The sequence below is a fragment of the Portunus trituberculatus genome, chromosome 13 (genome assembly GCF_017591435.1).
Source record: "Portunus trituberculatus isolate SZX2019 chromosome 13, ASM1759143v1, whole genome shotgun sequence".
In the NCBI taxonomy this organism is placed as follows: Eukaryota; Metazoa; Arthropoda; class Malacostraca; order Decapoda; family Portunidae; genus Portunus; species Portunus trituberculatus.
Genome location: NC_059267.1, coordinates 8,769,357 through 8,796,619, shown reverse-complemented (window position 1 = coordinate 8,796,619; position 27,263 = coordinate 8,769,357). Strand labels below are relative to the sequence as shown.

The following is a 27,263-nucleotide window of genomic DNA, read 5'->3' as shown; positions in this document are numbered from 1 at the left end:
GAGTCCACACAACTCCTGCATATTCCAATCTAGGTCTTATTTTAGTACTTATCAATTTCTTCATCATTTCCTTGTCAATATAGTGAAATGCTACTCCAATATTCCTTAGCAAATTACACGTTTCTCTGAAAATTCTATCAATATGGCTTACCGGTTGATTATTTTCTTCCATTGTCACTCCCAAGTCCTTTTCCTTTTTTACTTTTTCTAGTTCTACTCCATCTCCCATCTTATAGATTCCCACTGGTCGTCTTTCACTTTTTCCCATTTCCATGACATGGCTTTTGTCCACATTGAATTCCATCTCCCATTTTTTGCTCCATTTCCAGATCTTGTTTAAGTCTTCCTGTAGTATTTCACAATCCTCTTTTGTTTAATGACTCTGCACAGTTTCGCATCGTCCATAAACAGATTTATGTAGCTGTTCACTCCCTCTGGCATGTCATTTATATATACGAGAAAAAGTATTGGTGCCAATACTGACCCTGTGGCACTCCGCTGTCTACTGTTCTCCACTTGGACTTCATATCTTTAACTATCGTCCTTATTTCTCTCCCCTTAAGTAATTCTTCATCCATCTCAATGTGCTTCCTTTTAAGCCACCCTTCTCCTCTAACTTCCATAGTAATCTTTCATGTGGCACTTTATCAAAAGCCTTTTTAGATCTAAATAAATACAGTCAACCCATCCTCTCTCTCTTGTACTTTATCAACTATTCTAGAGTAGAAACTCAATAAATTTGTCACACATGACCGACCTTTTCTAAAACCAAATTGGCTATTTGATAATATTTTGTTGTCTTCAAGAAACTCAATCCATTGCTTCTTTATTACTTTTTCACACATCTTGCATATTACACTAGTTAGTGATACCGGTCTGTAATTTAAAGGTTCTTCCTTCCTTCCGCTCTTATATATGGGAACCACCTCAGCTCTTTTCCACTCCACTGGCACTGTTCCATTTTCTATTGAGCATTTTATGATGTTGTATATTGGACTTGCTAGTTCTTCCCTACATTCTTTCAGTATTCTGCCTGAGACTTCATCCGGTCCCATTGCCTTTTCCTCATCTAGTTCCGTCATCAACTTTTTTATTTCAAGCTTGGTTACTTTAATCTCTTTCATATGGACAGTCTCTCTATTACCCTGTGGTCTTTCAAATTTGGATTCCTTAGTAAAGACCTCATGAAATTTACTATTTAACAGTTCTGCCATACTTTTGGGTCTTCCACCATTCCGTTCTCTCCTTTTAACCTTTCTATTGTTTCTTTTTGTCTTATTTTTCCATTTATGAATCTGTAGAACAATTTTGATTGTTCCTTACATTTTCGACAATGTCCTTTTCATAGTTCTTTCTTCTTCCTTTCTCACCTTAGCATATTCATTTCTTGCTGTTTTGAAGTTTTCCTTATTTTCTGGATTTCTGTTTCTTCTCCACCTTTTCCATGCTCCATCTCGTTTCTCCTTTGCCCTAGCACATCTTGCATTAAACCAATCTTTCTTTCCTTCTTCTTTAGGTCTATATTTTGGGACATATTCCCTGACCCCAGTTTTGTATATTTCCAAAAATAAGTTATATTTCTCTTGAACCGTTAATGAGTTTTCCATCTCCTCCCAGTTTACGTTTTAAAATAGTTCTTGAGATTCTCAATATCAGCCTTTCTGTAATTTAATCGGTCTCCTTTGTATGATTCATCTCTATCTTCCTTTCCTTCTTCTATATCCATTTCTAATATTACATGGTCACTCTTTCCCAATGGGCACTTGTATCTTATATCATCGTTAATTGGTATATCCCTTGTAAAACTAGGTCTAATCTTGCCGGCTCATCGTTTCCTCTGAATCTTGTGTTTTCCTTTACTCTTTGGACCATCAAATTATCTATCATTAGGTTCAGGAATCTATCTCCCCAGGCATCTTCCCCCATACCACTTTCATAATTTTCCCAGTCTACCTCCTTACAGTTGAAATCTCCTACCAATATCACTTTTCTCCTTTCCTTAATGATTCTTGTAAGACTCCTTATTGTATCATCTATCATGTCTCTATATTCTTGGTTAGTCCATGAGTTTGTTTTTCGTGGCACATATGTTCCAATGATTGTTAACTCCTTTTTATTAATATGTACCTTAACATACAGTATTTCTGATTTTCCTTCCCCAAACTCCACTTGATTTACCACTATCTCCTTCCTTAACATCATCATGACTACTGTGTATTTACCTATTTGTATTTACCTATTTGTGTATTACAGGGCCCGAGCTAAGCTCTCTGTGTCCTGTCTCCTTGTCCATTCCTGTCATATCTCTCTTTCATCTGATTGACACACACCGCGTCAACGACATGACTGCTCAGTTTATTCCACTTATCAATGCTACGATGCGGGAAACTGTATTTTCTCACGTCATTTAGACAGATGTCCTTTATTAGCTTTTTTCCATGTCCTCAGAGATAATTACTTGTGGTCACCTTTATCAACTCTCTATCCAGTATGTCAATCTTGTTCACGAATTTATACATAATTATCATGTCTCCTCTTGTTCTTCTCTCTTCTAATGTGGTCAGCCCCAGCTTCCTCAGTCTTTCCTCATAGTCTAACTCCCTGAGTCCTGGTACCATCCTTGTTGCCAGCCTTTGTACCCTTTCTACCTTCTTCACATTTTTCTTCATATGCAGTGACCAGACACATACTGCATATTCTAGCTGGGGTCTTATTAAGGTACATAATATCTTCTTCATCATTCCTTCATCTAGGTAGTGGAATGCAAGGCCAATATTTTGAAGCATGTTGTATGTTTTCCAAAAAATCTTGTTAATGTGTTTCTCCGGTGACAAAGTGTTTTGCAGTTACTCCTAGGTCTTTCTCCTCATTGGTCTCTTTAATTTTCTCGTCACCCAGTCTGTAATCCCAGTTTGGTCTGTATCTACTTCTTCCCATTTTCATAACATGGGTCTTGTCTATATTAAATTCCATCTGCCACTCTTTACTCCACTCATATATTTTATCAAGATCTTCCTGTAACTTGTTACAATCTTCCACATTCTTTACTCTCCTCATAATTTTAGTATCGTCCGCAAACATGTTCATATAATTGTCAATTCCAACTAGCATATCTTTAACATAAATCAAAAACATGATGGGACCAAGCACTGACCCTTGTGGAACTCCACTGGCTACCTTCTTCCACTCGGACTTCTTTCCTCTCACCACTGTTCTAATTTCTCTTCCCATTAAGTAAGTTTCCATCCATTTTGCTAGTTTATCATTTACTCCTCCAGTCATCTTTAGTTTCCACATCAGTCTATTGTGTCGTACTTTATCAAAGGCCTTTCTCAAGTCCAGGTAGATAGCATCCACCCATCCCTCTTTATGTTGCAGTATGTCAGTCAGTCTTGAATAAAAACATAATAAATTGGATACACATGATCTTCCTTTTCTGAAACCAAACTGCCTTTCACTCAGAATGTTTTCACTTTCTAAATACTCACTCCACTTAGCTTTAATTACTTCTTCACATACCTTGCACAATATACTAGTCAATGATACCGGTCTATAATTTAGCGGTTCCATTCTACTACCATTCTTATATATAGGCACAATGTCAGCTCTTTTCCACTCTTTCGGGACTAATCCTGTTCGTATGGAGGTATCCACAATATCAAATATGGGGTTTAACAATTGATCCTTACATTCATTTAGCAACCTCCCAGATATGCCATCAGGCCCCATTGATTTATTAATATCCAGATTGCTTATAATTTTCCTTACATCTTCCTTAGTAACCATGATGTCCTGCATTTGCTTTATTTCCGTAGGCCTTCCTCCCATAAAATGCTCCTCCTTTGTAAACACTTTGCAAAAAGTTGTCGTTCAAAATTTCAGCTATCTCTCCATCATCTTCATATACTTCTTCCACGTTTTTTACCTTTTCTATTGCCTCCCTTTTATTAAGTTTTCCATTTATGAATTTGTAAAACATTTTTGGGTCACTATCACAGTTTTCCACCACCCTCTGTTCATATTCCTTCCGTGCTGTTCTCCTTACTTCGACATATCTATTCCTTGCTGTTTTGTAGCCTTCCCTTGATAATAGATCACTGTTTTTCTTAAGTTTCTTCCATGCCTTTTCTTTGTTCTTTTTTGCTTCTTCACAATTTCTATTAAACCAGTTTATTATTTAAAGTCCCCTTCCTGTAATATGGCACAAATTTTTCACAGCAGTTATACAAATCCATAAATTTATCGTACTTCAATTGCATATCTCTTTCCTGGTATACCACGGACCAGTCAATTTCATTAAAGAACTCCCTTATATGGCTATAATTTGCCCTAGTATAATTTAATTTTTCCTCCCTGCGTTCCACAATCTTATTCGTGCTTAATTCTGTATCCAGCTCAAAGCTTAGGACATCATGATCGCTTTTCCCCAAGGGACTTTCATGTTCAATTTCCTCTTTTAGAGAGATTCCCCTGGTAAATACCAAATCCAACCTTGCTGCAACATCTTGTCCCCTGCACCTTGTTGGTGATCTCACCCACTGTGCCATCAAGTTATTTGTTGCTACCTTTAACAATTCTGCTGCCCACTCACCACCATTCACCACTTCGTAGTCTTCCCACACTATTTCTTTGCAATTAAAGTCTCCAACTATCATCACTCTATCCTTTCTGCTAAGTTCTTGCTTCATTTTGTCTAGAGTATTTCTCATCACCATTTGGTACTGTTCATATTCCCAAGCACTGGTTCTGGGTGGTATGTATACTGTTATAATATTAATGTACCTCTTGCCATCTGTTATAAGCATACTTATCACTTCCTCATTTCTCTTACTATAGTTCACCTCCTTCACTATCAGATCTTCCTTAGTAAGAACCATTACCATTATACCACCACCACCTTTATTTTTTCTATCATTTCTCCATACTTTGTAGTGTTTTACAACAAACCAGTCTAGCTTTATTTCGGGCCTTAGCTTTGTTTCCACTACACACATTATGTCCGGTTCGTTATTTCTTAGGTAATCCATACATTCTAGCCTCTTAGACAGAAATCCATCTATGTTCGTGTAAGTCACTTTTATTCCATTCCTAGTCTCGTTCTTCCATGTAATGCCTATTCCGTCTGTTTTATCCACCACTTCTTTAGCCTCCCATTTCTCATCCTCCAAAAAAACTTGATCTTTTCCTCCTCTGTTCTTTCGTCATTCCTCTCTTTCACTTCAGATACTAGCTCCTTCATCTTCATTCTCTCATCTTGTGACATATTTCTTCTTATATAAATTGTTTTGGTTTCCTCAGAGTCCTTAAGTTTCCAAGCCCTCCTCAACAAGGCTTCCGCTTCACCTGAGACTTTAATTTCAATTTTAATGGTCTATTCTTGCCTTCCTCAAAAGCTCCCAATCTCACACTTTCTTCTACCTCAGCATATAGGTCCTCTTCTTCCACAGAGATCTTGTTCAGTAAAGACTTAATCTTGTCATTTTCCTTATCCTCCTGTCTTGTTAGTTTCCTCCCGCAATCCTATTATGATCACACATTTTTTCTTTTCAGCGATATCTCTCACCACATACTCATTTTCCTTTAGTGCCTTTACCATTTCCCTCTGCGTAATCCCTTTATTTTCCTCTTCCTGCTTTTTTACTATCTCCCTAAACGACTTTTGTACCTCCTGATGTTCATGATTCACTTCTTTCATCCTGGTGTCAATTAGATTAAGACATTCCTCTTTCTTCAAGTCCCCTTCGGATATTTTTATCTCCATTTCCATGAGTTTAGCCTTCATTTCTTCGCATTGTTTCTTTAGTTGTTGGTTTTCTTTCTCCATCTCTACTTTTTCCTTCAACAGCTCTTTATTCGCTAGCGTTAACAAGTAGATCTCTTTTTTGAATGAATCATTCTCGGCTAGAACTCTATCCAGTTTTTCTTCTATTGACAAAATGTTTAGGAACTTACTCTCCAGCGCCTGGATTCTTGCATCCATGTCAAGTTTCTGCAGTCCTTTTGGCGTAGTAATAAAACCTTCGAAGTCTCTAGTTTGCCTGGACGCCATTTTTGTTGTTGTCAGCTGATTACGGCCAGAATGATCACCGTCCACACTCCCCTCTCAGGGATCACTCTCCATATCACTCACTTTCAATACTAAGAGACAGTAGGACATTTACGGATACAAAACTTAGAGTTACCCGAGCTCTGTAATACCATAGGTATTTTCTTTCTTCCTGTACGCAGCCGGAGATGAGCGGTCCTCTCTCAACGACGGCGACATGTGTGTGTGTGTGTGTGTGTGAAAACCAAATCCAGCATTGATGGTTCTTCTTTCCCTCTATATCTTGTATAGTCTTTCACTCATTGGTCTAATGTGTTTACCATTGCTAATTGTAACACTTCCTCCCCCCAGCATCCAGCATGACTGTTTGCATCCATTTCTTCCCAATTTACATGTTTATAGTTTAAAACTCCTACAAGTAGCACTCTTCAGTCATTTCATAGCATAATGTCCAGGCAATTTAGCACTTCCCTTTCCATTTCTTTATGGACATCAAGCTTCCATGTATTAGTCTTTGCAGGCACATATGTTACTATGATACTCCTTCTTTTTATTCCTACTGGTCTTATTTGTTATGCTTAAAACCTCTGCCAGTCCATCCCAGTACTGTACCTCCTCAAAGTATATATCTTCTCAAGTCATTATTATTACTCCTCCTCCTGCTTTTCCCCCTCTGTCTCTCCTCCAAACATTATATCACTGCTCTTTCAAATTCACTTGGACATCTTCACTTAACTTTGTTTCTGCTATACATACCACATCCAGTCCTTTTTCCCATATATAATCTCTCATTCCAAGCATCCTGATATAAATCCATCTAAGTTTGTATACGTGACTATTGATGCTTTTCTTTTCCTTCCCAAATATACCATTTCCTCAGCTTCACGTCTTGTACTCTCCAGTAGAATTTCTTCTTCTCATTCTCTGTCCTTCTTTCATTTTTTTTCTTTAGCTTCACTTCTCAGTTCTCCCTCTTTTTCCATTTCTACCTGATTCATCTTTCTTTACCCATATTTTTATATTCTGCCTTACCAGCCAGCATTCCAGTCCTCACTACCCAGACTTGTGATCTCATTTTAACTTTCAGTGGTCATTTGGTTCCCTCGCTGTATTCACCAAGTCTGTATATTTCCTCTATTTCTTTCTCAAGACTCTGTTCTTTATCTTGAACCACTGAGATAATTTCTTTAAGCATCTCTTTCTCCTCCTTCTCGCTCACAAATTTCACAGGATTCCTTTTTTCTAGTCAGTATATAACCATGCGCTTCTTTTTGTTCACTGTGTCTCTCACTAATTCTTCCCTTTCTATGATCACTTATATGATTGTGTCTTTCATATTCCCTCTTCTTTGCTGCTTAACTACTTCAGCAAAATTCACTTTTTTCTTCTTGTTCTTTTTTTTTCCACACCTTCTTCCATTCCTCTAGTTTTGACTCACTTATCACCTTTCCTGTTTGGTGTCCAGTTTTTGCTTAAGTCCCTGTAATGCTACTTCATAGTTTGCACATTTGCCCTAAGGGTAGTGTTTTCCTTTTTCATTTTGTCCGGAGCTTTTTTATGTCCCTTTTCATTGTAACTGTGCTCTCTAACTTTACCACCTCTCTTTCAGCTCTAAGTTTTCTGCAATCAGCTGATCCTGTTGTTCAAAAATCCTGGCAACCATTTCCCTTACAAATTTAAATCTGTGTGTGTGTATTTACCTAATTGTATTTACCTAATTGTAACATACGGGAAAAGAGCTATGCTCGTGTTGTCCCGTCTCCATATCTATTAATGTCCAGCTTTTTCTTAAAATCATGAATATTCCTTGCGTTGATCACTTCCACGTCTAAACTATTCCATGCTTCCACCCTTCTATGAGGGAAGCTATATTTTTTCACATCTCTCCTATAAGTGGCCATTTTAGTTTTTCCCATGCCCTCTCGACATTCTTCCATTCCACATACACAGATCTTCCCTATCCATTTTTCCATGCCAATCATCACTCTGTATATTGCTATCAGGTCTCCCCTTTCTCTTCTGTTTTCCAGGGTTGGAAGTTGCATTCTTTTCAGTCTGTCTTCATAAGTCAAATCTCTTAAGTCAGGCACCATTTTGTTGCAGCCCTCTGTACTTTCTCTAGTTTCCTTATGTGTTTCTTTAAGTTCGGAGCCCACTGTATTGTTGCATATTCAAGCCTCGGTCTTATCATTGCAGTAATTATTTTCTTCATCATTTCTTCATCTAGATATCTGAACGCCACTCTTATGTTCCTCAATAAGTTCAATACTTCTCCAATTATTTTGTTTATATGTCTCTCTGGCGATAGGTCATTGGTAATTGTCACCCCAAGGTCTTTTCTTCATGACTGGTTTTATGTCTTCATTTCCTATCTTGTACATACTCCTGATTCTTCTTTCCTCTTGCCAAACTCTATTTTCTTGCATTTTGTCGTGTTGAACTCCATTTGCCATGTACAGCTCCATTTCCATATTCTGTCCAAGTCTTCCTGGAGTAGTTCGCAATCTTTGTCACATCTCACTTTTCTTAACAATTTTGCATCGTCTGCAAATAGGCTCACATAACTGGACACCCCATCCACCATGTCATTTATGTAGACTGCGAACATTACTGGTGCCAACACTGATCCCTGTGGAACTCCACTCTCCACCAATCCCCATTCTGATGGTCTGTCCTTAATTATTGTTCTCATTTCTCTTCCTACCAAAAGTCTTCCATCCATTTTAGTAAACTGCCATGCACTCCTCCTACCATTTCAAGTTTCCAGATCAGTCTCTGGTGTGGTACCTTATCAAAGGCCTTTTTTAAATCCAGATATATTCCATCAGCCCAACCATCTCTTTCCTGTATTACATCTATCACCCTCGAATAGTAACATATCAGGTTTGTCGTGCATGAACGCCCTTTCCTAAAACCAAATTGACACTCACAAAGTATGTCATTTTCTCCAAGAAGTCTGTCCATCTATTCTTCACCACCCTCTCACACATCTTAGCTACCACACTTGTAAGTGACACTGGTCTATAGTTCAATGGGTCTCTCTTGTTACCTGATTTATAGATTGGGACAATGTTAGCTCTTTTCCAGTCTTGGGGCACTACGCCTTCCCTTAATGAGGCATCAATTACTTCACAAACTTTTTCTGCCAATTGCTCCCTGCATTCTCTTAAAATCCATCCTGATACCCCATCAGGTCCCACAGCTTTTCTCACTTCTAAACTCCCCATCATGTTCTTGATCTCCTCCACAGTTACTTGAAACTCCTTCATAATCCCTTTCTGTTCCATTACCAGTGGTTTGTCAAAAGCAGTCTCCTTTGTGAATACCTTCCGAAAGCATCCATTCATAGCCTCTGCCATTTCCCTGGGATCTTCACTGTATACTCCATTTACTTCTAAACTTTCAATACTTTCTCTATTTTTGATGTTGTTGTTCACATGTCTGTAAAAAGCCTTGGTTGGTCTTTACATTTATCAATTATATCCTTTTCTTGTTTCTTTCTTTCTTCTCTTCTAATCAACACATATTCATTTCTTGCTCTTTTGTAACTTTCCCACTGCTTAATCCGTCTTTTCCTTCTCCACCTCTTCCATGCATCCTCTTTTCTTGTTCTAGCCTTTTCACATCTATCGTTAAACCAGTCCTGCTTTCCAACTTCTCTATGTTGTCTTATTGGTACAAATTTTTCTCACCTTCTTTGTATATTTTTATAAATTCCTTCCACTTTTCATTTGCTCCTTAGCACTCTTGAATTTCATCCAATTTGTCTCTTGAAAGAATTTCTTTAGGTTTCCAAAATCTGTCTTGGCATAATTCCATCTTCCCACTTTATATTCTTCATTTCTTCTAGATTTCTCTTCGTCTATCACCTTGAACTCCAAAACTGCATGATCACTCTTTGCTAAAGGGCACTCCACCCTCATCTCCTCAATGACCATTGGCTCTGTACTAAAGACCAAGTCCAGTCTTGACGATGCTCCTCTCCTCCAAACCTAGTATCTTCTTTGACCCACTGAGTTAACACATTTTCCATTGCCAGTGTCAATAGTGTATTTCCCATGTTGTCTCTGATCCTTCCATTGACCAGTCCTCCCAACACACCTCTTTACAATTAAAATCTCCCATCATTATAGTTCGTTCACAGCCACCCAACATTTCTTCCAGACATGTTCCTGTATCACTTATCATTTCTTCATATTCCTGTACTGACCATGCATTTGTCTTAGGTGGTACGTACACCACTATGTAGTGCCTCTTTTTTCCTTCATTAGTTTCTGCTCTGATCTTTAGCACTTCTGCCTTTCCCATACCTTTTTCACTTGATCCACCTTTATATCTTTTTTAACCAGCAACATCACTCCTCCTCCCATCTTACCTACTCTATTTCTTTTCCAAACGTTATATTTCCCTTCTCCAACCTTCATCAGGTCTTCTCCCTCTCTCAGTTTTGTTTCAGTAAGACCCACAATATCTGGGTTCTTGTCCCTCAAGTAATCGTTGAGTTCTAAAATCCCCGATATCACTCCATTTATGTTGGAATACATTACATTTCGCTCATATGTAAGTTTCTTTAGTCCTTTCTTGCTGTACTTTTCTGGGTTATGAACCACTTCCTCAGTCTCATATCCAAGATTCTCCAGAAAAACTCTTTCTTCTCCTCTTCTGTCCTCTCTTCATTTTTTTTCAAAGCCTCCTTTCTCAACTCATTTAACATTTCTCTTTCCTTTTCACCGAGATCTCTTCTCAACCAAATCTTCCTTGTTGTTTCCTGCTGGGCTAGCCTCCATGACTTCTCCACCAATTCATCTACATCCTTTTGTGACTTAAGTTTGATTCTTATTGGCCTCATACCTTCTCTTGTGAACTTTCCAATTCTATGGAAGTCCTCTATTTCTTGTACTAGGTCTTTTCCTCCTCTTGCACCACATTAATGATATTATTTATCACCTTTTTATGTTTTCTCTCTCTCCATTTTACTCGGTGTCTTATCCTCCTCCACACCAAATATCACCACACATCTCTTTTTGTCTACAGTTTCCCTCACCAATGTCTCATTTGACTTAATAACCTTCACCACTTTCTCAGCTATCTTCTCTTCTATGATCTGTTGATCTATAATTTCAGCAAGGCCCAAAGTTTTCTCCCTGACTCTTTGATTTCCTTTTCCAGACTTGCAACTTTGTAATTTACCTCCTTTCTTTCCACTTCCTGACTTTTTTCCATTCAGCCTGCTTCTCCATCACTTTTCCTAGAGATTCTCCACATTTTCGCAATTCACTTTAATTAGCTTAACTTCCTCTTTCAGTGCTGCATTTTCCTTCTTCATATCGGCACAGTCTTTCTTACATTGTCATAACTCGTTTCCAGGCCCTCATACTTTTCAAACAGTTTTCAATTTTACCTTCTAACTCCAGAATTTTCTTCACATAAGCGCTCTTTTCCATTATTCCTTGAAACCCTGTGAAGTCTGATTCCTCTTTCGAGTTCACGGCCGCCATGTTGCAGACGTAAACAAACCAGCTGATGGCTCAAACGCAGGCTACAGTTTATATTTACCTTCACTGGACATTATTTTGCTAATCAACAGTTAACATGACTATATGGAGACGGGACAAACATTACCAGCTCCTTTCCCACCTTGGTTACTCTTAGGTAACTGTAGAATTATAGATGATTGCTCTGGAGCTCAGCGACCACCTCCATCATCGATGTCCCTGTGTGTGTGTGTGTGTGTGTGTGTGTGTGTGTGTGTGTGTGTGTGTGTGTGTGTGTGTGTGTGTGTGTGTGTGTGTGTGTGTGTGTGTGTGTGTGTGTGTGTGTGTTACCTGTTGTATTTACCTAGTTGTATTGTAGTTTTACAGGGCCTGGGCTTTATGCTCGTGTGGCCCCGTCTCCATATCTACACTTATCCAATCTTACTTTAAAAGTGTGCACACTCGTTGCAGACACTACTTCTTCATCTAAACTGTTCCACGTCTCAATACATCTCTGCGGGAAACTATATTGATGTGTGTGTGTGTGTGTGTGTGTATTTACCTATTTGTGTATTACAGGGCCCGAGCTAAGCTCTCTGTATCCTGCCTCCTTCGCCACTCTTGTCATATATCTCTTTCATCTGATTGACACACACTGCGTCAACGACATCACTGCTCAGTTTATTCCACTTATCAATACTACGATGCGGGAAACTGTACTTTCTCACGTCATTTAGACAGATGTCCTTTATTAGATTTTTCTATGTCCTCGGAGATGATTACTTGTGGTCACCTTTATCAACTCTCTGTCCAATATGTCAATCTTGTTCACCAATTTATACATAGTTATCATATCTCCCCTTGTTCTCTCTTCTAATGTGGTCAGCCCCAGTTCCCTCAGTCTTTCCTCATAGTCTAACTCCCTGAGTCCTGGTACCATCCTTGTTGCCAGCCTCTGTACCTTTTCCACCTTCTTCATATTTTTCTTCATGTGTGGTGATCAGACACAAGCTGCATATTCTAACTGGGGTCTTATTAAAGTGCATAGTATCTTCTTCATCATTCCTTCATCTAGGTAGTGGAATGCAAGGCCAATATTTTGAAGCATGTTATATGTTTTCCAAAAATCTTGTTAATGTGTTTCTCCGGTGACAAAGTGTTTTGCAGTTACTCCTAAGTCTTTCTCCTCATTGGTCTCTTTAATTTTCTCATCCCCCAGCCTGTAATCCCTGTTTGGTCTGTATCTACTTCTTCCCATTTTCATAACATGGGTCTTGTCTATATTAAATTCCATCTGCCACTCTTTACTCCACTCATATATTTTATCAAGATCTTCCTGTAACTTGTTACAATCTTCCACATTCTTTACTCTCCTCATAATTTTAGTATCGTCCGCAAACATGTTCATGTAACTGTCAATTCCTACTGGCATATCATTAACATAAATCAAAAACATGATGGGACCAGCACTGACCCTTGTGGAACTCCACTGGTTACCTTCTTCCACTTGGACTTCCTTCCTTCTCACCACTGTTCTCATTTCTCTTCCCATTAAGTAATTTTCCATCCATTTTGCTAGTTTATCATTTACTCCTCCAATCTTCTTTAGTTTCCACATCAGTCTATTGTGTGGTACTTTATCAAAGGCCTTTCTCAAGTCCAGGTAGATAGCATCCACCCATCCCTCTCTATGTTGTAGTATGTCAGTCACTCTTGAATAAAAACATAATAAATTGGATACACGATCTTCCTTTTCTGAAACCAAACTGCCTTTCACTCAGAATGTTTTCACTTTCTAGATACTCACTCCACTTAGCTTTAATTACTTCTTCACATACCTTGCACAATATACTAGTCAACGATACTGGTCTATAATTTAGCGGTTCCATTCTACTACCATTCTTATATATAGGCACAATGTCAGCTCTTTTCCACTCTTTCGGGACTAATCCTGTTTGTATGGAGGTTTCCACAATATCAAATATGGGGTTCAACAATTGATCCTTACATTCTTTAGCAACCTCCCAGATATGCCATCAGGCCCCATTGATTTATTAATATCCAGATTGCTTATAATTTTCCTTACATCTTCCTTAGTAACCATGATGTCCTGCATTTGCTTTATTTCCATAGGCCTTCCTCCCATAAAATGCTCCTCCTTTGTAAACACTTTGCAAAAGTTGTCGTTCAAAATTTCAGCTATATCTCAGCATCCTCATATACTTCTTCCCCATTTTTACCTTTTCTATTGCCTCCCTTTTATTTAGTTTTCCATTTATGAATTTGTAAAACATTTTGGGTCACTATCACAGTTTTCCACCACCCTCTGTTCATATTCCTTCTGTGCTGTTCTCCTTACTTCAACATATCTATTCCTTGCTGTTTTGTAGACTTCTCTTGATAATACATCACTGTTTTCTTAAGTTTCTTCCATGCCTTTTCTTTGTTCTTTTTTGCTTCTTCACAATTTCTATTAAACCACTGTTTATTATTTAAAGTCCTCTTTCTGTGATATGGCACAAACTTTTCACAGCAGAGTTATATAAATCCATAAATTTATTGTATTTCAATTGCATATCCCTTCCTGGTATACCACAGACCAGTCAATTTCATTAAAGAACTCTCTTATATGGTTATAATTTGCCCTACATAATTTAATTTTTCCTCCTGTGCTCCACAATCTTATTCTGTGCTTAATTCCGTATCCAGCTCAAAGCTTAGGACATCATGATCGCTTTTCCCCAAGGGACATTCATGTTCAATTTCCTCTTTTAGAGATGCCCTGGTAAATACCAAATCCAACCTTGCTGCAACATCTTGTCCCCTGCACCTTGTTGGTGATCTCACCCACTGTGTCATCAAGTTATTTGTTGCTACCTTTAACAATTCCTCTGCCCACTCACCACCATTCACCACTTTGTAGTCTTCCCACACTATTTCTTTACAATTAAAGTCTCCAACTATCATCACTCTATCCTTTCTGATGAGTTCTTGCTTCATTCTGTCTAGAGTATTTCTCATCACCATTTGATACTGTTCATATTCCCAAGCACTGGTTCTGGGTGGTATGTATACTGTTATAATATTAATGTCCCTCTTACCATCTGTTATAAGCATACTTATCACTTCCTCATTTCTCTTACTATAGTTCACCTCCTTCACTATCAGATCTTCCTTAGTAAGAACCATTATACCACCACCTCCTTTATTTTTTCTATCATTTCTCCATACTTTGTAGTGTTTTACAACAAACCAATCTAGCTTTATTTTGGGCCTTAACTTTGTTTCCACCACACACATTATGTCCGGTTCATTGTTTCTTAGGTAATCCATACATTCTAGCCTCTTAGACAGAAATCCATCTATATTCGTGTAAGTCACTTGAATTCCATTCCTAATCTCTTTTTTCCATGTTTCCATGTAATGTATATTCCGTCTGTTTTATCCACCACTTCTTGAGCCTCCCATTTCTCATCCTCCAAAAAAACTTGGTCTTTTCCTCCTCGGTTCTTTCCTCATTCTTCTCTCTCACTTCAGTTACAAGCTCTTTCATTTTCATTCTTTCATCCTGTGTCATATTTCTTCTTATATAAATTGTTTTGGTTTCCTCGTAGTCTTTAAGTTTCCAGGCCCTCCTCAGCAAGGCCTCAGCTGCCACCTGAGACTTTAATTTCAATTTTAATGTGTGTGTGTTCACTGTTTCACTGTTTGATCTGCTGCAGTCTCTGACGAGACAGCCAGACGTTACCCTATGGAACGACCTCAGAGCTCATTATTTCCAATCTTCGGATAGTCCTGAGACCAGGCACACACCACACACCACAACAATCAGAACTCCTCATTTACATCCCTCCTACTCATTCTAGGTGAACACTCTGAAAGACACACCCTATCTCCACCCGGCCATGAATCTTCCTCTCTTTCCAGAGGACCACTGTGTGTTTTTGTGTTTTACCTTTCATTTACATTCTAGTGAGGCTCATAGTGTCCTGTCTCCAAATATCCAATTATCTAATTTTTCCTTAAGTTATGTACATTATGTGCTGTAACAACTTCATTATCTAATGCATTCTATTTTTCCACTGTTCTGTGTGGGAAAACTGTATTTTCCAATATCCTTCAAACAGTGCCTCATCCTAATCTTCTTTTCATGTCCTCTTGTCCTTCCATCTTCTTCTGCCAACAGCACCAGGTCTTCTTTGTCTATCTTTTCACCCATTTACTATCTTATACATTGTTATTAGGTCCCACATTCTCTTCTATCTTGTACATATGTAAGGTCCTTTAACTTTAGCACCATCTTTGTAGTAATCTTCTGTATCTGTGTGTGTGTGTGTATTTACCTATTTGTATTTACCTAGTTGTAGTTTTACAGGGCGTGGGCTTTATGCTCGTGTAACCCCGTCTCCATATCTACAATTATCCAATTTTTCTTTAAAACTATGAACACTCTTTGCTGACACCACTTCCTCACTCAAACTGTTCCAAGTCTCAACACATCTTTGCGGGAAACTATATTTTTAACATCTCTCAGACATCTTCCCTTCCTCAGTTTTTTACTATGCGATCTTGTGCTTCTAATGTCATATTCTTCTCTCAATCAATTTCTCATTATCCACTTGATCCATTCTGTTAATAAATTTATAAACTTGTATCAGATCCCCTCTCTCTCTTCTCTGCTCCAGGGTTGGTAGATCCATAGCCTTTAGTCTCTTCTCATAATCATCCCTTCAAATTCTGAAACCATTCTTGTGGCCATTTTTTGTAGTTTCTCCAACTTCCTTATGTGTTTTCTCTTTTTATGGGGGGTCCACACAACTCCTGTATATTCCAAACTGGGTCTTATTATTATTACTTATCAATTTCTTCATCATTTCTTTGTCCATATAGTGAAATGCTACTCCAATATTCCTTAGCAAATTATATGTCTCTGAAAATTCTATCAATATGGCTTACCGATTGATTATTTTCTTCCATTGTCACTCCCAAGTCCTTTTCCTTTTTTACTTTTTCTAGTTCTGCTCCATCTCCCATCGTATAGATTCCTACTGGTCGTCTTTCACTCTTATCTATTTCAATGACATGGCTTTTGTCCACATTGAATTCCATCTCCCATTTTTTTACTCCATTTCCAGATCTTGTTTAAGTCTTCCTGCAGTATTTCACAATTCTCTTTTTTGCTTTATAACTCAGCACAGTTTTGCATCGTCTGCAAACAGATTTATGTAGTTGTTCATTCCCTCTGGCATGTCGTTCATATATAAGAAAAAAGTATTGGGGCCAATACTGACCCCTTGTGGCACTCCGCTTTCTACTGCTCTCCACTTTGACTTCATATCTTTAACTACTGTCCTTATTTCTCTCCCCCTCAAATAATTTTCCATCCATCTCAATGTGCTTCCTTTTAATCCACTCTTCTCCTCTAACTTCCACAGTAATCTTTCATGTGGCACTTTATCAAACGTCTTTTTTAAATCCAAATAAATACAGTCAATCCATCCCTCTCTCTCTTGTACTCTATCAACTATTCTAGAGTAGAAACTCAGCAAATTTGTTACATGTGGCCGATCTTTTCTAAAACCAAATCGGCTATTTGATAGTAATTTGTTGTCTTCAAGATACTCAATCCATTGTTTCTTTATTACTCTTTCACACATCTTCCATATTATACTAGTTAGTGATACTGGTCTGTAATTTAAAGGTTCTTCCTTCCTTCCTTTCTTATATATGGGAACCACATCAGCTCTTTTCCATTCTACTGGTACTGTTCCATTTTCTATTGAGCATTTTATGATGTATAGAGGACTTGTTAGTTCTTCCTTACATTATTTCAATATTCTGCCTGAGACTTCACCAGGTCCCATTGCCTTCTCTTCATCTAATTCCGTCAACTCTTTTATTTCAAGCTTGGTTACTTTAATCTCTTTCATATTGACAGTCTCTCTATTACCCTGTAGTCTTTCAAATTTGGATTCCTTAGTAAAGACCTCCTGAAATTTACTTTTTGGATCTTCCAACATGCCGTTCTCTCCTTTTTACCTTTCTATTGTTTCTTTTTGCTTTATTTTTCCATTTATGAATCTGTAGAACAATTTTGGTTGAACCCTTACATTTTTCGACAATGTCTTTTTCATAGTTCCTTTCTTCTTCCTTCCTCACCTTAGCATATTCATTTCTCGCTGCCTTGAAGTTTTCCTTATTTTCTGGATTTCTATTTCTCTTCCACCTTTCCCATGCTCCATCTCTTTTCTCCTTTGCCCTAGCACACCTTTCGTTAAACCAATCTTTCTTTCCTTCTTCTTTAGGGCTATATTTCAGGACATGTTCCCTGACTCCTATTTTGTATATTTCCAAAAATTAGTTATATTTCTCTTGCCCCCTCTCTGAGTTTTCCATCTCCTCCCAGTTAACGTTTTTAAAATAATTCTTGAGGTTCTCAATATCAGCCTTTCTGTAGTTTAATCAGTCTCTTTTGTATGATTCGTCTCTATCTTCCTTTCTCTCTTTTAAATCCATTTCTAATATTACATGGTCACTCTTTCCCAATGGACACTTATATCTTATATCATCGTTCATTTGTATACCCCTTGTAAAAACCAGGACCAATCTCGCCGGCTCATCATTTTCTCTGAATCTTACATTTTCCTTTACTCTTTAGTCCATCATATTATCATCTATCATTAGGTTCATGAATCTATCTCCCCAGGCTTCTTCCCTCATACCACTTTCATAATTTTCCCAGTCCACCTCCTTACAGTTGAAATCTCCTACTAATATCACTTTTCTCCTTTCTTTAATGATTCTCGTTAGACTCCTTATTGTGTCTTCTATCATGTCTTTATATTCTTGATTAGTCCATGAATTTGTTTTTGGTGGCACATATGTTCAATGATTGTTAACTCTTTTTATTAATATGTATCTTAATACACAATGTGTGTGTGTGTTCACTTCCTTGGTCGTCTGCTGGTCACCCTGCCAGTCTTCCCCATTATGGAGTGAGCTCACTCATAGACCATCTTTTACTCCACAACACACTCCACACACCAGGCCACAATCATTACATCCCTCCTATTCACTGCTATGAACACTCACATCTTTTGCCCATTTCTCGCCGCCATTCAACCCTCTCATTTTCTCTAACCACTCATTTTTTTTTTTGTTTTTTTTTTTTTTTTTTTTTTTTTTTTTTTTTTTTTTTTGTGTGTCTCTTCACCTCAGCCTGGTCACCCAGCCAGTCTTCCCATTCACTCACTCATGACCATCTTCATCTGAGACCACAACACACACACACACCAAACCACAATCATTACATCCTTCTCTATGAACTACCACACATTCAGACTTGCCCATTTCTCATCGGGACTCTCTTAATCTCCCATTTTGTTTTTTGTGTTTTTGTGTGTGTGTGTGTGTGTGTGTGTGTGTGTGTGTGTGTGTGTGTGTGTGTATTTACCTAATTGTATTTACATTGTAACAAAAGAGCTATGCTCTGTTGTCCCGTCTCCATATCTATTAATGTCCAGCTTTTCTTAAAATCATGAATATTCCTTCGTTGACCACTTCCACGTCTAAACTATTCCATGCTTCCACCCTTCTATGAGGGAAGCTATATTTTTCACATCTCTCCTATAAGTGGCCATTTTAGTTTTTCCCATGCCCTCTCGACATTCTTTCATTCCACATACACAGATCTTCCCTATCCATTTTTCCATGCCAATCATCACTCTGTATATTGCTATCAGGTCTCCCCTTTCTCTTCTGTTTTCCAGGGTTGGAAGTTGCATTCTTTTCAGTCTGTCTTCATAAGTCAAATCTCTTAAGTCAGGCACCATTTTTTGCAGCCCTCTGTACTTTCTCTAGTTTCCTTATGTGTTTCTTTAAGTTCGGAGCCCACTGTATTGTTGCATATTCAAGCCTCGGTCTTATCATTGCAGTAATTATTTTCTTCATCATTTCTTCATCTAAATATCTGAACGCCACTCTTATGTTCCTCAATAAGTTCAATACTTCTCCAATTATTTTGTTTATATGTCTCTCTGGCGATAGGTCATTGGTAATTGTCACCCCAAGGTCTTTTTCTTCATGACTGGTTTTATGTCTTCATTTCCTATCTTGTACATACTCCTGATTCTTCTTTCACTCTTGCCAAACTCTATTTTCTTGCATTTTGTCGTGTTGAACTCCATTTGCCATGTACAGCTCCATTTCCATATTCTGTCCAAGTCTTCCTGGAGTAGTTCGCAATCTTTGTGTTGTTTTTTTTTTTATACAAGACACACATGCATACCTGAGTCTTGAGTGACTGCCTTGTCTTCTCCAGGCTATTCTTCTCAGCAGAGATTGCATCAAGGTCTTCTGTGAGTCGGTCCTTCTCCCGAGTGACCTCCTCCCTCTGGCGCACCACAGCCTCCAGCTCATCCCGCAGCTCAGAGATAGTCTCTAACACTTTCTTCTGCACTCTCATACTCTTCAGTGATGTCAACTTCCTTATATTGAGCTTCAGCTTGATCACAGGAAAGAATAGTCTTGAGAGTTAATTGGACAGGATATTGCTTTGTTAGTGGTGGAAGGAAGGTATTACAGATGCATCTATTTATACAACAAACCTCTTCAATGTCCACACACACACACACACACACACACACACACACACACACACACACATAATGAGCTCTGAGCTCATTCCTATAACGTCTCTGTCTCTCAGCAGACTCTCAGATCAAACACACACACACACACACACACACACACACACACACACACACACACACACACACACACACACACACACACACACACAGCATTCAATGCTCTTATCCCCATCTGTCTCCATTGCAGAAAACAGTCTTGTTGAGCTAAGGCATAGCACAGTTGGGTAAACATCCCCAGCCAGGCCTGTCAGCATCACTAGTTTGCTCATGTCCCTTAACAAAGAGACAGTTTCCTACCCCCAAACCTACTCCAATCCTGAGACTACAGCAAATGTTGACAAAATAAAGTACCATATCTAAAAGAAAAAATTATTTCTGTATCCCATAGTGACCTATGAGAAATAAAGATCATTATTACTATCATTATTATAAACAGCAACTCAAAAACCCCCATCACCACCACCACTGCCACTAACCTCAGTTCTTATCTACTTGTCTATTTATCTGTGCGCACCGCCGACACTGTCTCTGTATCTCACACCCTGCTCTGTTCCCTCATCCTGCCAACACATATTCTTATCCATGTTTTGTGTTTTCAGAAATTTGAGTCTGCCTGTGCTTGTCTGTTGAATCAGCTGACTAAAATTGTTTGTATTCCGGATGTTTGGCTGCGCTTTTTGGTGGATGAACTAATATGGATAAGGTTATTTGACTACTTGACATTTGGTTGTACTTGTCTGTTGGATAAAATGACTAAGTTATTTTGGATTATAGTCAATAAGAAAAAAAATGTGTGTGTGTGTGTGTGTGTGTGTGTGTGTGTGTGTGTGTGTGTGTGTGTGTGTGTGTGTGTGTGTGTGTGTGTGTGTATTTACCTAATTGTATTTACCTAATTGTAACATACGGAAAAGAGCTATGCTCGTGTTGTCCCGTCTCCATATCTATTAATGTCCAGCTTTTTCTTAAAATCATGAATATTCCTTGCGCTGACCACTTCCACGTCTAAACTATTCCATGCTTCCACCCTTCTATGAGGGAAGCTATATTTTTCACATCTCTCCTATAAGTGGCCATTTTAGTTTTTTCCCATGCCCTCTCGACATTCTTTCATTCCACATACACAGATCTTCCCTATCCATTTTTCCATGCCAATCATCACTCTGTATATTGCTATCAGGTCTCCCTTTCTCTTCTGTTTTCCAGGGTCGGAAGTTGCATTCTTTTCAGTCTGTCTTCATAAGTCAAATCTCTTAAGTCAGGCACCATTTTGTTGCAGCCCTCTGTACTTTCTCTAGTTTCCTTATGTGTTTCTTTAAGTTCGAGCCCACTGTATTGTTGCATATTCAAGCCTCGGTCTTATCATTGCAGTAATTATTTTCTTCATCATTTCTTCATCTAAATATACGAACGCCACTCTTATGTTCCTCAATAAGTTCAATACTTCTCCAATTATTTTGTTTATATGTCTCTCTGGCGATAGGTCATTGGTAATTGTCACCCCAAGGTCTTTTTCTTCATGACTGGTTTTATGTCTTCATTTCCTATCTTGTACATACTCCTGATTCTTCTTTCACTCTTGCCAAACTCTAATTTCTTGCATTTTGTCGTGTTGAACTCCATTTGCCATGTACAGCTCCATTTCCATATTCTGTCCAAGTCTTCCTGGAGTAGTTCGCAATCTTTGTCACATCTCACTTTTCTTAACAATTTTGCATCGCCTGCAAATAGGCTCACATAACTGGACACCCCATCCACCATGTCATTTATGTAGACCGCGAACATTACTGGTGCCAACACTGATCCCTGTGGAACTCCACTCTCCACCAAGCCCCATTCTGATGGTCTGTCCTTAATTATTGTTCTCATTTCTCTTCCTACCAAAAGTCTTCCATCCATTTTAGTAAACTGCCATGCACTCCTCCTACCATTTCAAGTTTCCAGATCAGTCTCCGTGTGGTACCTTATCAAAGGCCTTTTTAAATCCAGATATATTCCATCAGCCCAACCATCTCTTTCCTGTATTACATCTATCACCCTCGAATAGTAACATATCAGGTTTGTCGTGCATGAACGCCCTTTTCTAAAACCAAATTGACACTCACAAAGTATGTCATTTTTCTCCAAGAAGTCTGTCCATCTATTCTTCACCACCCTCTCACACATCTTAGCTACCACACTTGTAAGTGACACTGGTCTATAGTTCAATGGGTCTCTTGTTACCTGATTTATAGATTGGGACAATGTTAGCTCTTTTCCAGTCTTGGGGCACTACACCTTCCCTTAATGAGGCATCAATTACTTCACAAACTTTTTCTGCCAGTTGCTCCCTGCATTCTCTTAAAATCCATCCTGATACCCCATCAGGTCCCACAGCTTTTCTCACTTCTAAACTCCCCATCATATTCTTGATCTCCTCCACAGTTACTTGAAACTCCTTCATAATCCCTTTCTGTTCCATTACCAGTGGTTTGTCAAAAGCAGTCTCCTTTGTGAATACCTTCCGAAAGCATCCATTCATAGCCTCTGCCATTTCCTGGGATCTTCACTGCATACTCCATTTACTTCTAAACTTTCAATACTTTCTATTTTTGATGTTGTTGTTCACATGTCTGTAAAAAGCCTTGGTTGGTCTTTACATTTATCAATTATATCCTTTTCTTGTTTCTTTCTTTCTTCTCTTCTAATCAACACATATTCATTTCTTGCTCTTTTGTAACTTTCCCACTGCTTAATCCGTCTTTTCCTTCTCCACCTCTTCCATGCATCCTCTTTTCTTGTTCTAGCCTTTTCACATCTATCGTTAAACCAGTCCTGCTTTCCAACTTCTCTATGTTGTCTTATTGGTACAAATTTTTCTCACCTTCTTTGTATATTTTATAAATTCCTTCCACTTTTCATTTGCTCCTTAGCACTCTTGAATTTCATCCAATTTGTCTCTTGAAAGAATTTCTTTAGGTTTCCAAAATCTGTCTTGGCATAATTCCATCTTCCCACTTTATATTCTTCATTTCTTCTAGATTTCTCTTCATCTATCACCTTGAACTCCAAAACTGCATGATCACTCTTTGCTAAAGGGCACTCCACCCTCATCTCCTCAATGACCATTGGCTCTGTACTAAAGACCAAGTCCAGTCTTGACGATGCTCCTCTCCTCCAAACCTAGTATCTTCTTTGACCCACTGAGTTAACACATTTTCCATTGCCAGTGTCAATAGTGTATTTCCCCATGTTGTCTCTGATCCTTCCATTGACCAGTCCTCCCAACACACCTCTTTACAATTAAAATCTCCCATCATTATAGTTCGTTCACAGCCACCCAACATTTCTTCCAGACATGTTCCTGTATCACTTATCATTTCTTCATATTCCTGTACTGACCATGCATTTGTCTTAGGTGGTACGTACACCACTATGTAGTGCCTCTTTTTCCTTCATTAGTTTCTGCTCTGATCTTTAGCACTTCTGCCTTTCCCATACCTTCTTTCACTTGATCCACCTTTATATCTTTTTAACCAGCAACATCACTCCTCCTCCCATCTTACCTACTCTATTTCTTTTCCAAACATTATATTTCCTTCTCCAACCATCATCAGGTCTTCTCCTCTCTCAGTTTTGTTTCAGTAAGACCCACAATATCTGGGTTCTTGTCCTCAAGTAATCGTTGAGTTCTAAAATCCCGATATCACTCCATTTATGTTGGAATACATTACATTCCGCTCATATGTAAGTTTCTTTAGTCCTTTCTTGCTGTACTTTTCTGGGTTATGAACCACTTCCTCAGTCTCATATCCAAGATTCTCCAGAAAACTCTTTCTTCTCCTCTTCTGTCCTCTCTTCATTTTTTTCAAAGCCTCCTTTCTCAACTCATTTAACATTTCTCTTTCCTTTTCACCGAGATCTCTTCTCAACCAAATCTTCCTTGTTGTTTCCTGCTGGGCTAGCCTCCATGACTTCTCCACCAATTCATCTACATCCTTTTGTGACTTAAGTTTGATTCTTATTGGCCTCATACCTTCTCTTGTGAACTTTCCAATTCTATGGAAGTCCTCTATTTCTTGTACTAGGTCTTTTCCTCCTCCTGCACCACATTAATGATATTATTTATCACCTTTTTATGTTTTTCTCTCTCCATTTTACTCGGTGTCTTATCCTCCTCCACACCAAATATCACCACACATCTCTTTTTGTCTACAGTTTCCCTCACCAATGTCTCATTTGATTTAATAACCTTCACCACTTTCTCAGCAATCTTCTCTTCTATGATCTGTTGATCTATAATTTCAGCAAGGCCCAAAGTTTTCTCCCAGACTCTTTGATTTCCTTTTCCAGACTTGCAACTTTGTAATTTACCTCCTTTCTTTCCACTTCCTGACTTTTTTCCATTCAGCCTGCTTCTCCATCACTTTTCCTAGAGATTCTCCACATTTTCGCAATTCACTTTAATTAGCTTAACTTCCTCTTTCAGTGCTTCATTTTCCTTCTTCATATCGGCACAGTCTTTCTTTACATTGTCATAACTCGTTTCCAGGCCCCATACTTTTCAAACAGTTTTTCAATTTTACCTTCCAACTCCAGAATTTTCTTCACATAAGCGCTCTTCTCCATTATTCCTTGAAATCCTGTGAAGTCTGATTCATCTTTCGAGTTCACGGCCGCCATGTTGCTCAGATGTAAACAAACCAGCTGATGGGTGTGTGTGTGTGTGTGTGTATTTACCTAGTTGTAGTTTTACAGGGCCTGGGCTTTATGCTCGTGTGGTCCCGTCTCCATATCTACAATTATCCAATTTTTCTTTAAAACTATGTACACTCTTTGCAGACACCACTTCCTCACTCAAACTGTTCCAAGTCTCAACACATCTTTATGGAAACTAAATTTTTAACATCTCTCAGACATCGTCCCTTCCTTAGTTTCTTACTATGCGATCTTGTGCTTCTAAAGTCATATTCTTCTCTCAGGATCAGTTTCTCATTATCCACTTCATCCATTCCGTTAATCAATTTATAAACTTGTATCAGATCCCTCTCTCTTCTCTGCTCCAAGGTTGGTAGATCCATAGCCTTTAGTCTCTCCTCATATGTCATCCCTTTAAATTCTGGAACCATTCTTGTAGCCATTTTTGTAGTCTCTAATTTTCTTATGTGTTTCTTTTATGGGAGTCCACACAACTCCTGCATATTCCAATCTAGGTCTTATTTTAGTACTTATCAATTTCTTCATCATTTCCTTGTCCATATAGTGAAATGAAACTCCAATATTCCTTAGCAAATTATACGTCTCTCTGAAAATTCTATCAATATGGCTTACGGTTGATTATTTTCTTCCATTGTCACTCCCAAGTCCTTTTCCTTTTTACTTTTTCTAGTTCTACTCCATCTCCCATCTTATAGATTCCCACTGGTCGTCTTTCACTTTTTCCCATTTCCATGACATGGCTTTTGTCCACATTGAATTCCATCTCCATTTTTGCTCCATTTCCAGATCTTGTTTAAGTCTTCCTGTAGTATTTCACAATCCTCTTTTGTTTAATGACTCTGCACAGTTTCGCATCGTCCGCAAACAGATTTATGTAGCTGTTCACTCCTCTGGCATGTCATTTATATATACGAGAAAAAGTATTGCCAATACTGACCCTGTGGCACTCCGCTGTCTACTGTTCTCCACTTGACTTCATATCTTTAACTATCGTCCTTATTTCTCTCCCCCTTAAGTAATTCTTCATCCATCTCAATGTGCTTCCTTTTAAGCCACCCTTCTCCTCCAACTTCCATAGTAATCTTTCATGTGGCACTTTATCAAACGCCTTTTTTAGATCTAAATAAATACAGTCAACCCATCCCTCTCTCTCTTGTACTTTATCAACTATTCTAGAGTAGAAACTCAATAAATTTGTTACACATGACCAACCTTTTTTAAAACCAAATTAGCTATTTGATAATATTTTGTTGTCTTCAAGAAACTCAATCCATTGCTTCTTTATTACTTTTTCATATATCTTGCATATTACACTAGTTAGTGATACCGGTCTGTAATTTAAAGGTTCTTCCTTCCTTCTGCTCTTATAAATGGGAACCACCTCAGCTCTTTTCCATTCCACTGGCACTGTTCCATTTTCTATTAAGCATTTTATGATGTTGTATATTGGACTTGTTAGTTCTTCCCTACATTCTTTCAGTATTCTGCCTGAGACTTCATCCGGTCCCATTGCCTTTTCCTCATCTAGTTCCGTCATCAACTTTTTTATTTCAAGCTTGGTTACTTTAATCTCTTTCATATAGACAGTCTCTCTATTACCCTGTGGTCTTTCAAATTTGGATTCCTTAGTAAAGACCTCATGAAATTTACTATTTAACAGTTCTGCCATACTTTTGGGTCTTCCACCATTCCGTTTTCTCCTTTTAACCTTTCTATTGTTTCTTTTTGTCTTATTTTTCCATTTATGAATCTGTAGAACAATTTTGGTTGTTCCTTATATTTTTCGACAATGTCCTTTTCATAGTTCCTTTCTTCTTCCTTTCTCACCTTAGCATATTCATTTCTTGCTGTTTTGAAGTTTTCCTTATTTTCTGGATTTCTGTTTCTTCTCCACCTTTTCCATGCTCCATCTCGTTTCTCCTTTGCCCTAGCACATCTTGCATTAAACCAATCTTTCTTTCCTTCTTCTTTAGGTCTATATTTTGGGATATATTCCTGACCCCAGTTTTGTATATTTCCAAAATAAGTTATATTTCTCTTGAACCGTTAATGAGTTTTCCATCTCCTCCCAGTTTACGTTTTTAAAATAGTTCTTGAGATTCTCAATATCAGCCTTTCTGTAATTTAATCGGTCTCCTTTGTATGATTCATCTCTATCTTCCTTTCCTTCTTCTATATCCATTTCTAATATTACATGGTCACTCTTTCCCAATGGGCACTTGTATCTTATATCATCGTTAATTGGTATATCCCTTGTAAAAATTAGGTCTAATCTTGCTGGCTCATCGTTTCCTCTGAATCTTGTGTTTTCCTTTACTCTTTGGACCATCAAATTATCTATCATTAGGTTCAGGAATCTATCTCCCCAGGCATCTTCCTCCATACCACTTTCATAAT

The 27,263-nt window shown here is 38.2% G+C and overlaps 1 protein-coding gene across 1 annotated transcript in view; it reads right to left on the bottom strand.

Annotated features, from left to right (window-relative positions):
• Positions 1-27,263, bottom strand: part of LOC123502970 (rootletin-like) — a 212,928-nt gene that overhangs the window by 83,622 nt on the left and 102,043 nt on the right. The window contains 1 exon segment of the mRNA XM_045252269.1: positions 19,808-20,023. Coding sequence (XP_045108204.1) covers positions 19,808-20,023 — 216 coding nt within the window.